The 13518-nt window shown below is 45.6% G+C and overlaps 1 protein-coding gene across 1 annotated transcript in view; it reads right to left on the minus strand.

The window, feature by feature from the left end:
• ano10a (anoctamin 10a) overlaps positions 1–13518 on the minus strand; it is an 84851-nt gene that overhangs the window by 20746 nt on the left and 50587 nt on the right. Inside the window, exon 10 of the mRNA XM_038810346.1 lies at positions 2667–2858. Within this exon, the coding sequence (XP_038666274.1) occupies positions 2667–2858 (192 nt within the window). The remainder of the gene's footprint in view (positions 1–2666; positions 2859–13518) is intronic.

Consider the following 13518-nt stretch of genomic DNA (forward strand, 5'->3'; position numbering starts at 1 on the left):
GAGGGGTGATTTCATTGAAACAAATAAGATTCTCTAAGGGCTCAAGAAGGGTGGGTGCTGTGAGGTTACTTCCCTTGGTTGGAGAGTCTAAAGCTCGGAGTGTAATCTCAGGAAGAGGGGTCGACCATTTAGGACTCAGATAAGGAAAAACATCTTCACTCGGAGGGTTGTGAATCGTTGGGATTCTCTACCACAAAGGCTGTAGCTGCGAAGTCAATGAATAGATTCAAGGCTAAAACCGATGTGCAGGAAACACTGGATCGAGCTATACAAAGAATCTAGTCGCAATAGAATTACAGTACCACCTTTCAGGAACATATTGGAGAAAGACTTTCTCAGATACGGAAGTGAACACTGATTACAAGAGATAAAAGTATAAAGTAAAAAAAATAAAGTGAATGTCAAACTGAAAGTATAATTATAGGATAATCACTGTCTAATACAGGGAAATGCTCAAAAACTAATGAGATTTTCTCATGGTAGAAAACAAATATACGACCATGTGTTGCAATGAATGTAGGAATTCATATATATATATTGCATTATATGTATTCGGGGCAGTACGGGTTGTTGTGTGTATGCATCTGCTACAGTAAAACAATTTAAGCCTGGGATTAAAATACAGACACTTTGGCTAGAGTTCTGCAATTAAAGCATCGTAAAAATAAATTAAAGATCATTCCTTCCAACCATGTATATTGTTTACCTTAAGTTGGGCTAATGGAATTTTGTTTATATAAAGAATGTTCCCTGGGGATTAGATAAGAGACATTGTGTTAAGCCTTACCAAGATGTTGTATTTAATAGAAGGGGCCAGGAGTTGAAGCAGTCAGGTGTTGTATTCAGTTTTTAGATTGGGGAATGTGAAAAGACCAGCAGCTTCTCTCAAAACAGTTTAGTTAAAAATATTTTGTCTGTGAACAGAACAGCAAATTCTGAAAAGGCTGGCAGGTTAAACATTGGTCTGACACAGACAAGAATCTGCAAGCTGGTTCCTGAAGGATCTCTCTCTCTCTCTCTCAAAGCAGATTATCTAGGACATCACTTTACAGCAAGTATTCCTAGGTTGGCTAACTGTATTTAAAAGTGGATTTTGACCCGAGATGGGTTTTGCTCGGGTGGAGATAAAAGATAGCAGTTAGGAGTCAAGTGTTTCATTTTATTGTTAAGCATTGTTTAGCAGGTAATTGTAAGCTATTTCTTTTAAAGTTAGTAATATTGCCTTAGTAATAAAGTTTGTTTTAATATACCATATCTCTATTTGTGTGTGGAGTCACTCCTGAAGCAAAGTATTCCTCCTCTCAGTCTTACAAAGTAAATAAGAGATTGAGGTTTCTGTCTGGTTTCCTAGCAACGGTTGAGGTCTGGTCCGGGGTCGTAATAGTGTAGAGATTTAACCAAATGATAACATGTTGTCATCGGGCAGTAATAATGGCTAAAATATTTCTCATTTACTTAGCAAGGTCATGGAGTCATAGAGGTCTACAGCACAGAAAATGCCCTTCAGCCCATTGCGCTTGCTCAGGTCAAAACCAACAGCCTAACTGTTCTAATCCCATTTTCCCTCACTTGGCGCATGGCCTTGTATGCCTTGGCATGGCAAGTGCACATCTGTCTGTGTGGAGTCTGCACGTTCTCCCCGTGGCTGCGTGGGTTTCCTCCGGGCGCTCCGGTTTCCTCCCACAAGTCCCGAAAGACGTGCTGTTAGGTGAATTGGACATTCTGAATTCTCCCTCTGTGTACCTGAACAGGCGCCGGAATGTGGCGACTCGGGGATTTTCACAGCAACTTCATTGCAGTGTTAATGTCAGCCTACTTGTGACAATAATAAAGATCATTACTATAAATACTTCTTAAATGTTATGAGGGTCTCTGTCTCCACCTCCCTTTCAGGCAGCGAGTTCCAGACTCCCACCACCCTCTGGGTGAAAAGGTTTTCCCTCACATCCCCTCTAAACCTCCCGCCCCTCACCTTAAATCTCTGCCCCCTGGTCATCGATACCTCCACCAAGGGGAAAAGTTTCTTCCTGTCTACTCTATCTGTGCCCCTCATAATTTTATACATCTCAATTATGACCGGCATCTGTCTCCCCTGCTCCAAGGAAAACAAATCCAGTCCATCTAATCTCTCTTCATAACTAACACTCTCCAGCCCAGGCAACATCCTGGTAAATCTCGTCTGCACCCTTTACAAAGCTCCTATAACGTGGATTCCAGAATTGCACACAATACTCTAGCTGTGGCCTAACCAACGTTTTATACAGTTCCAGCATAACCACCCTGCTCTTAAACTGTGTCTCGGCTAATAAAAACAAGTATACCACTGTTCTTAACCACTGTATCCACCTGCTCTGCAAGAACTCTCTGATCCTCGGTGCTTCCCAGGGTCCTGCCGTTTATCATGTATCCCCTTGCCTTGTTTATCTTGCCCAAGTTCATCATCTCACACTTATCCCGATTGAACTCCATTTGCCACTGATCAGCCCATCTGACCAGCTCATTGGTATCTAAGACTATCTTCCTCACTATTTAGTGTCCCAATGTTCGTATCATCTACGAACTTACTGATCAAGCCTCCTGCATTTGTGTCTAAATCATTTATATAAACCACAAACAGCAAGGCCTCTCAAGTTAAAACATTAACAGAACAGACAATCCCAACTTACCAGCCAGACTCCCATGTCTGCTGCAGGCTGGGAGAATGGCCTTTTGAAGACCCGGCACATTTTCAGGGCATCGGAGAACACTTCTGTGACGTTGTTCAAAATTGCCAATATAGCCGCCAGAGGGAAAACACAGGAGAAAAGGCTGACATAGCCAAACTGCTGAAAAAGCTCCAAGTAATCATCAAAGGTTCCCTATGAGAAAGAGGAGATAAAAAATAAATTGAAGACACAATATTAAAACTAAACACAACCAAAGCTTTCCAGCTGTGGTTCAATGGGCAACACGGCTGCTTCAGAGTCAGGATCCCATCCCAGAGATTTTTTTAATTAATTAGAACAGTACAGCACAGAACAGGCCCTTCAGCCCTCGATGTTGTGCCGAGCAATGATCACCCTACTCAAGCCGACATATACCTATACCGGTAACCCAACAACCCCCATTAACCTTATTTTTTAGGACACTAAGGGCAATTTAGCCTGGCCAATCCACCTAACCCGCGCATCTTTGGACTGTGGGAGGAAACCGGAGCACCCGGAGGAAACCCACGCACACCCGGGGAGGATGTGCAGACTCCGCACAGACAGTGACCCAGCCGGGAATCGAACCTGGGACCCTGGAGCTGTGAAGCATTTATGCTAACCACCATGCTGCCCCAAACTGGAGAGGGACAGTGGTCTTGGAGGATATTAGGGTTGGAGTTGGGGTGGGGGGGGGGGGGGGGGGGGGGGGGGGGGGGGGGGGGGGGGGGAAAGAGAAGGAGAGGCCAACCCGCCGATCGATGGGCCCTGATCGCGGGCCAGACCCCATTGCCTGCCCCCCCCCCCCACAGGCCACCCCCCAACCGTTCCCGCAGGGTTCCCGCCAGCAGCGACCAGGGGTGAACGGCGCCGGCGGGACTCTGTCATATCGGCGTGGCCGCTCGGCCCATCCAGGCTGGAGAATCGGCAGCCCTGCTGATTCCAGCGGACCGCGGCCAGCGCCACACCAAACGCGCCGGCGCAAATGGCGCCGATTCTCCGCACCTCGGAAAATCACACGCCGGCGTCGGGGCGTGGTTGCGGTGATTCTCCGCCCGGCGCGGGGCTCGGAGAATCACTCCCCTTGTGCATATTTAAGGCTGAGGTAGATTCTTTTTTTTTTAAATTTTAGATTAGCCAATTATTTTTTCCAATTAAGGGGCAATTTAGCGTGGCCAATCCACCTACTCTGCATATTTTTGGGTTGTGGGGGCGAAACCCACGCAGACACGGGGAGAATGTGCAAACTCCACACGGACAGTGACCCAGAGCCGGGATCGAACCTGGGACCTCAGCGCCGTGAGGCGGTTGTGCTAACCACTAGGCCACCGTGCTGCCCTTGGCTGAGGTAGATTCTTGATCAGGAATGGTTACAGGGACAGAGCAGAAAAGTGAACCTGAGGAATGTCGGATCAGCCATGTCCTATTGAATGACGGGTCAGGCTCGAGGGGGCCTATCCCTGCTCCTATTCCTTATGGTCTTATACCACATGGACTGCAGCAAGTCAAAGTGGCGAATCACCACCACCTTCTCAAGGGCAATTAGAGATGGGGAATAAATATTCTGGTTGAGCCAGTAAATGACACATGCCATGAAAGAATAAAAATAAAAGACCCTCAAACCTGGTAAACTTCCCCTTACCCTTTCTGACAACTCCCCTGGTAGGTGGTATCCAGAATTGGCCAGATTGCTCCAACGGAGGTCTAACCAGTGATTATAAAGTTGAAGCATAATTCCTTTGCCTTTATAATCTAAGCATCCATTTATAAACCCAGGAAGCCTCGATGTTTTTTAAAGACTTTAACTTATCCTTTTAATTTTGTACTTTTAAGGATTTGTGTAAATGGGCACAGCGGTCTTTGCTGCACGTCTACACGTTTCAAACCACAGTCACATGGAGAAGGCAGAAAGTGCAAACCCCAGCTCAGGCAATCTTGCTTTTGTTGCAAAGGTGGAATTCAAAGATTGAGAGTTATAAAGGCACAGGAGGAGGTCACGTGGCCCATTGAGACCAGGCCAGCCTCTGCAGAGCAACTCAGTCAGTGCCATTTCCATGTTCCATTCCCAAAACTCTACAAATTTATAGTTTCTCGTGCCCATCCAATTTCCTTTCGAAATTGGTCATCTCTGCTTCCACCACCCTTGTAATTCGGGAGTTCCAGATTACTAGCAGTCGCGGGGTAAGAAAATGTCCCGCTCCCCCCCACCAAAATCTTACAACTCTATCCCTATCGTATTCGCTGATGGGAACAACTTTTCATTGTCTATCTTATCGAAACCTTCACTACTTGTACTCTTCTGTCGCATCTCCCCTCGACCTCCTTCAGTTCAACCTAACCCTGTGGCTAAAATCCTTCAACTCTGGAACCATTCTGGTAAACTTTCCCTGCACCCTCTCGAAGATGTTCGCAACCTTCCTAAACTGTGGTGGTCAGGAATGGAGTCAGCAACTCTTGCTGTGACCTAACCAGAGTTTGATGAAGATTTAGCAGAACTTCCTGCTGTTGTATCAAAACCTCAGCTCAGAGCGGTCAGAATGTGGAACTCGCCACTACATTAAGTGGCTGAAACAAATATTATAGATGCATTCTACAGGAGGCCGGGCAGCCACAGGAGGGGAAATGACAAAGGTTATATTGATGGAGCGTGAAGAAGATCGGTGGGAGGAAGCTTGTGTGGAGCATAAATATCAGCATGACCATAGAAGGAATCACAGCATAGTTACAGCCCAGAGGGAGGCCATTCGGCCCTTTGTACCCTACTTTCGCTTGTATTATTTGCTCGTTTGTCCAGTTTGAATTTAGAGTCTCGAAATGTCTTTTCAAATCGGCAACCCCGAAGAATTCAAACCAGTTTTTGTTTCCGAAGCCGAGATGTAAAGTAGTGGGAATTTGGATTTAAACTCTGCCTGAGGTCCATGGGACTAAAAGCTTGGATTCTGAAGAACTGCCAGACGACAGTGAAAACAATTTACTACCTCTCTTACAGCACTTGATGCTGTCTCCAATCACCAGGAATTGTGAAATTTAAATTGGAACATAAAGTCGGACAAATCAATTGTCACCACCCGCAGTAACAGTTTGTCACCAACTGTAAACTTTATAAACTGCACAATGCAAACCATAAATTAGGGAGTCAAACAATTTGAAAGCACAGATGTAAGACTTGTGGGCAGCTAACTGCTTCCAAACAGGATTTATAGTCATCTTTGGCTTTGACATCTTTACACAAACAGCATTGAAGGAAGAAATTCTTACGAATGCTTTTCAGAAACTATATCATTATTACAAGGGGTACTTGTACAACCTGAATTGCTCAATGCTGCGATAATATTTATTCTGGACTTCAGTTAAACTGTCAAATATTTCCGACTGCAGACAATTATGAACCCTTGTGATTTAATCAAACTGTAACTTCCATTCGCCAAGGCTAAATTAAAAACGTCTACCGACTAGTTGGTGCCTGTGAGAGACAGAAGCCAACATATTCAATTACGCACACACTCTTCTTTTAGGTCAGAAAATGCCAACTTGTCTCCTCCGTCTGCTGGGTGCCAGGGTCTGATATAAAGAGAATCCAGTCATCAATCTCAAATGCAGTTCTCAATGGCCACAGGCCCATTGCACAAATGACCACCAAATCCGACACCACCGATTGAGACGGGGTTGAGCAGGCGGTGGTGTAAACGGGGTGGATGTGGGAGGGGCTGGGTAATGAGTGGCCCTCTAAAACTGAAGTCGAGCCGGAGTAGAGCGAACTTCAGTCCAACCGGTGCTGTATCTAACACGGAAACGCCTGGCAGTGTGGATAACGTTTTACTCGCATTCTATCTGACCTCGGCAGTGCTTGATGTAGCAAGGCTGACAGATGTTTTACATGTATCCAACACATGACCTGGGATGTGCTTGACAGGGAAATGCAGGGAATCTGCGGAACGGTAGCACAGTGGTTAGCACTGTTGCTTCACAGCGCCAGGGACCCGGGTTCGATTCCCGGCTTGGTTCACTGTCTGTGCGGAGTCTGCATGTTCTCCTCGAGTCTGTGTGGGTTTCCTCCGGGTGCTCCGGTTTCCTCCCACAAGTCCCGAAAGACGTGCTTGTTAGATGAATTGGACATTCTGAATTCTCCCTCAAATAGGTGCCGGAGTGTGGCGACTAGGGGCTTTTCATGGTAACTTCATTGCAGTGTTAATGTAAGCCTACTTGTGACAATAAAGATTATTTTTTTAAATATCTGCTTTGAACATTCTGTGCCTATGGCTTGCTCCATTCCTCTTCCCTGACATTTTATAAAGTAAAAGTGGTCCAATCTTACAAAAATACATTTAATCCAAAGGAAAATATATAATGTAGGAAGAGTACTTGCACTAAGATCCTGACAACTCTCCTGTTGGCTCGCAACTCTACCAGGTCTTTGTGCTTCTCAAATTCTGGTCTCTTAAGCATCTCTGACTTTTAAATCACTCCATGTGATGACTGCACCTCCAGCTTCCTTGGGCCTAAGCTCTGGAACCTCCTCCCTAAAACTCTCGACCATTTTTTCCTCCTTTGAAACATCCTTCAAAACCCATCTCTTTGAGAAGCTTTGCTCACTTACCCTAATACTTTCTTATCAAGCAAAATCTGACACTGCCACTTGACGCCGTTTCTTTAATAAGAACTATATAAATAAAGTTGTTGTGACGATTTAAAACTCCTTGTTAAAAATAACTTATGAAGGCAGTCAGAGAGAAATAGGTGTACAGGTCCACAGGTCATTGAAAGGGGCAACACAGGTGGAAAAGATAGTCAAGAAGGCTTACGGCATGCTTGCCTTCATTGGTCGGGGCATTGAGTATAAGATTTGGCAAGTCATGTTGCAGCTGTATAGAACCTTAGTTAGGCCACACTTGGAGTATAGTGTTCAATTCTGGTCGCCACACTACCAGAAGGATGTGGAGGCTTTAGAGAGGGTGCAGAAGAGGTTTACCAGGATGTTGCCTGGTATGGAGGGCATTAGCTATGAGGAGCGGTTGAATAAACTCGGTTTGTTCTCACTGGAATGACGGAGGTTGAGGTCTGATAGAGGTCTACAAAATTATGAGGGGCATAGACAGAGTGGATAGTCAGAGGCTTTTTCCCAGGGTAGAGGGGTCAATTACTAGGGGGCATAGGTTTAAGGTGCGAGGGGTAAGGTTTAGAGGAGATGTACGAGGCAAGTTTTTTTTACACAGAGGGTAGTGGGTGCCTGGAACTCGCTGCCGGAGGAAGTGGTGGAAAGGGGCATCTTGACAAATATATGAATAGGATGGAAATGGAGGGATACGGACCCTGGAAGTTCAGAAGATGTTAGTTTAGATGGGCAGCATGGTCGGCACAGGCTTGGAGGGCCGAAGGGCCTGTTCCTACGCTGTACGTTTCTTTGTTCTTTGTTCTTAATAACTTCTGGTGGCAAAGAATTCCCCATTTTTAAGTGGCCCATTGTGCAAACATTATTTTCCTCACACACATCCTTCAATTCTTGTCATGATTATCTCAAATTTACGAGCTTCATGAAAGAAATTGGAAAAAAAAAATTCAGCAAACATTAATTTGTCATCAAGATTTACTTGATCATAACTCTTCACCATCTTACAGGGTCCCATTAAGTCATCTCATAACTAGGAATGCCCTAATGAAAAAAGTCCCATCTTTCTCGAGCGTCTGTGAATGTAACCCCTCATCCCTCATAACAGCCTAACAAAATCTATGCTGCATTTTCCCATTGCTCTCATTCCCTTTCCCAGAGGGTTAAGGTCACAGACAAACTCCAAACTGAACTTCACCTCTGTGCTTTTATATTAATAAACTTTATTATTGTCACCTTTAAGAGCGGCAAAGTTTTGCTGCAGCTTTATGAAACCCTAATTAGACCACACTTGGAATGTTGTGTCCAGTTCTGGTCGCCTCATTATAGGAAGGATGTGGATGCTTTGGAGAGGGTGCAGAGGAGATTTACCAGGATGCTGCCTGGACTGGAGGGCATGTCTTATGATGAAAGGTCGAGGGAGCTAGGGCTTTTCTCACTGGAGCGAAGAGGCAGGGAGGTGACTTGATAGAAGTGCACAAGGTAATGAGAGACATGGTTAGAATGGATAGCCAGAGACTTTTCCCCAGGGTGGAAATGGCTGGGAAGCACGGTAGCATATGATTAGCACAATCGCTTCACAGCTCCAGGGTCCCAGGTTCGATTCCGGCTTGGGTCACTGTCTGTGCGGAGTCTGCACATCCTCCCCGTGTGTGCGTGGATTTCCTCCGGGTGCTCCGGTTTCCTCCCACAGTCCAAAGATGTGCAAGTTAGGTGGATTGGACATGATAAATTGCCCTTAGTGTCCAAAATTGCCCTTAGTGTTGGGTGGGGTTACTGGGTTATGGGGATAGGGTGGAGGTGTTAACCTTGGGTAGGGTGCTCTTTCCAGGAGCCGGTGCAGACTCGATGGGCTGAATGGCCTCCTTCTGCACTGTAAATTCTATGGTCACGAGGGGACATAATTTTAAGGTGATTGGAGGAAGGTATAGGGGAGATGTCAGAGGTAGGTTCTTTACACAGAGAGTGGTGGGTGTGTGGAATGCACTGCCAGCAGAGGTGGTGGAGTCAGAGTCATTAGGGACATTTAAGTGACTCTTAGACAGGCACATGGACAGCAGTAAAATGAAGGGGTGTAGGTTAGGTTGACCTTAGATTAGGATAAATGGTTGGCACAACATCATAGGCTGAAGGGCCTGTATTGTGCTGTGCTGTTCTATGTTCGAAGTAGGCTTACATTAACACTGCAATGAAGTTACTGAGAAAATCCCCTAGTCACCACATTCCGGTGCCTGTTCGGGTACACAGAGGGAGAATTCAGAATGTCCAATTCACCTGACAGCACGTCTTTTGGGACTTGTGGGAGGAAACCGGAGCACCCGGAGGAAACCTTTACAGAACTGTGGCACAAATCCCATTATGGCCGCAAAATCTTGCGAGTGCCATAATGCAGCAGCAAGATTTCAGAGTGCAACGCTCCTGGCCCTCCCTGCTGACATAATGAGGTCCACGCCAATTTCCATAAATTAGAATGAATTTAACTGTTATTAACCAGCTTGAGGCCGTATCTTAGGACAAGGTCACTTCCCTCCCCCTCTCCCTTCTCCCCCCCCCCCCCCCCCCCCCCCCCCCCCCCCCCAACCCCGTGCGTCTGGTTTTCAAAAACAAAAAAAACTGTTGTGATGACCACGCCAGTAGCACACAGGCACGTATAGCCCCCGCTCCCCCCCCGGCCCTGGCAGCCTGGCCACGTGCAGGATCCTAGGGAACCCGATTGGGGGGGGGGGGGGGGGGTCCTCGGTGTTGGAGGGCGATTCTCGCCAGCACTTTGAAATTGCACAGAGACCCATTTGATCTGGGGTACCAGGGAGTTTCATACTTCTCTTCTCACCTGATCCAGTACTCTGAAATTTTGGGAAAGTTCCAGCCTATGTGTCCACACAACTGAATAAGTAAGTCTGAGATAAAAAGGGATCTTCTTAAAAATTGTCAACGTGAACTAAATAGTGTAGTAACCGGCACGGGGCAAATGGGGACTATTAGTAAGTTTTCCCCGTGTGGGTTACTACAAATAGAACAGCATATCTCTTGCAGCTTTATGCTTGAGGATAATTGGAACAGGAGGAGATCATTCAGCCCCTGCAGCCTATCCTACCTCAATTAGATTGCACCTTCTTTTCATTTACCTACCTTGTTATTGTTGCCCTTACTACCCTCCTGGAACAAAATTCCATCAATGTCAGGTTTGACATTTTTAATTGACCCCCCACCCAGCCTCAAGAGCTTTTTGGAGGGAGGGGGTGTTCTAAATTTCCACTATCCTTTGTGTGACGTGCTTCCAGATAACACCCGCTAAACAGCTGAGCTCTAATTTTAAAGATTATGCCCCTTCTATCCTATGGACACACAGGATCGATAGAGAGAGACTAACAAACCTTGGAGACCCCTCAATCTTATATACCTACGGTAAAGCAAGGCTAATCTATCCTCCTAACTTTGTTGCATAGATGGCCTGTAAGCTTTTCCTCATTTATACACACTTGTGAAGAAGGAATTTGAAGAAAAGATTTTAAACAACATTCGTCACATTCCTTTCAAAATCTTTTTTTAAATGAATAGAATTGTCACACCAGCTTTTTAAGAAAAAGGCCAAAATATACTACCAGTTACTGGTCAGCACCATCGCAATATGCTGTTGATTGGAGTGGAGGTGACTCTGGGCTACTGGACAGATACCTTTTCCTGGTAACTATCTAAGAGGGAAACAGAGGCAGTGCAAGAGATGGAAGAGAGAGACTGAGAACCAACTTGCATTTATCTCGAGCCTTTAACATAGAAAAGCGTACCCAGGGGCCGGAAAGAGGAAATGAGAAACATTTTCATTTCTTAAAAAAAAAATGCATCTCTCTTCAATCTTCATTTTACTTCTGAGCCAATCTAAAGTTGCAACATAAAGACAGGAATCTACAAACAACAGAAACTTGAAACAAGAAACATAACTGCAAGATGCTCCGTTTCCAAAAGGCTTTTCATTAACACAACCATCAGAGGTTAGCCTGTAGATTCGGGTGATGGTTTTTGCAGTATTCCAGTTGAACATTTACAATGAAAGACTGCAGGCTGACTCCAGTGTTATCACAGATATGCTCCAACAATTGATGTGGAGCTGAGTCAGAGAAGATTTGCATCTAAGAAGGCGAAGGAAAATGCCAAAGACAAAAACACGACAGCAATATGACACTAGTGGTTATGGTATTGATTCCATTTGACAAATATTATTATTTTTAGTTACAAATGGAACGGACGGCCCTGGATCAACAACATTCAGGTGGAAACTTGGGCTAAGAAGTGGCGAACAACATTCACTTCACACAAATGCCCGGCAGTGACTCGTTCGAAGAGAGGATCTGAGAGTCAGTCACTGTTGGCAGCACTCTTGCCTCTGGGTCGCAAGGTTCTGCGTTGAAAGCCCACTCCAGGACTTGAGCACAAAACTCAAGGCTGACACTCCAGTGGAGTGCTGAGGGAACACTGCATTGTCAGAGCTTCCCTCTTTTGGGCATCCATTGGTCTGGTCAGGTGGATGTAAAGGATTCCATGGCATTATTTTGAAGAGCTGGATTATCCCGGCCAATATTTATCCCTCAGTCAACATCTCGAAACAGATGATCTAGTCATTATCCCATTGCTGGGTGAGAGATCTTGCCCTTCATAAATTAGCTTCCGCATTTCCTGCATTACAACAGCGACTACACTTCAAAAGTATTTAATTCGCTTTGAAATGCTCGGTGGTCATGAAAAGTGCAATATAAATACAAATCTTTCTTTAAGCACCTCGCCTTGACCTCCAACGGCATTGTGACAATTGGTTTCCCCACCATCAACACTCTGGGGGCTTACCATTGGCCAGAACTGAACTGGACCAGCCATATAACTATTGGGGCTACAACAGGTCAGAGGCTGGGAATTGTGTTGCGGGTAACTCACTTCCCGACTCCCCAAAGCCTGTCCTCCAGCTACAAGGCACAAGTTGAGTGCGTGGTGGAATACTCTCCATGTGCCTGGATGACTGCAGCTTTAACACTCGGGAAGCTCAACACCACCCAGAACAAAGCAGCCATTTGATTAGCACCCCATCCACAAACATTCACTCCCTCCGCCACAGGTAGACACGGGCAACAGTGTGACCATCTCAAAGATGCTTTGCATAAACCCGCCAAGGCTCCTTCAGCAGCACCTTACAAACTGCTACCAGGAGCAGCAGGTGCATGGAACTCTTAATGCCTGCAAGCTTCTATCCAAGTCGTACAATAGCCTGATTTAGCAGCATATTGCAGTTCCTTTGTTGCAAGGTCAATATGTTGGAGCTCCTTCATTAACTGTGGGCAATCTATAATAAATGACGACTGTACCAGCAATGACCAGATCCTCTGAGGAATAATGTTTTAAAACTACACAACAGCTTACACTAGGTTACATTTTGACTTGCATTTATGTAGCTTCTTTAACACAGAGAAAGGTCCCAATAAGTTTAACGAGGCACAAGGTAAATAGGTGCTCTAGTCTAGAAAGCCAGTTGGTGAAGGATAGAGCTGGAGCCTATCTTTACACTTTTACATTTAAGGCATTACACATTACAAGCATACACCTTCTGAACCAACTTCTGAATCGGTTTCTATTCATATGAAGTGATATTAGAGCCGGTGAGACAGGTTTTAAGGAGCATCTTAAAGGCAAAAAGGCAGCTAGAAAACATGGAGGGGTATATAGAATTAAAATGCATGGAGCGATTAAAACCAGGGATGTGCGAGAAGCTTGAATTAGATGAGTACAGTTACCTCAGAGGACCGTGGAGTTGCAGAAATAGGGAGGGGGCAAGGTTAGAGAGAGATCTGAAAAAAGGTTGAGAATTTTAAGGAGCCTACAAGCTCCAGGGTGATGGGTGAACAGGACAAGTGAAAATTAGGCTAGGGGCAGCTGTGGTTTACGGAGGGTAGAATGTGGGAGGCTGGTCAGGTGTACATTGGTATAGTCAAGACTCGAGGTAACAAGGTGAGGGTTTAAGCAGCTGATGACCTGATGCAGGGAGGGGCACGATATTAGCGGGGCGGAAATAGGCGGTCTTGGGGACAGTGTGGATACGCAGTTGGAAGCTCATCTCAATACAATACAATCTCATCATCAAATACAACAGCCAAGGTTGCAAACAGGAGTGGTCAGCCTCAGGAAGAGGAATGGAGCTGTTGGCTAGTGAAGAGTGTGGGGCGGGAATTGAAGACAGAGGGCGTA

The sequence above is a fragment of the Scyliorhinus canicula genome, chromosome 10 (genome assembly GCF_902713615.1).
Source record: "Scyliorhinus canicula chromosome 10, sScyCan1.1, whole genome shotgun sequence".
In the NCBI taxonomy this organism is placed as follows: Eukaryota; Metazoa; Chordata; class Chondrichthyes; order Carcharhiniformes; family Scyliorhinidae; genus Scyliorhinus; species Scyliorhinus canicula.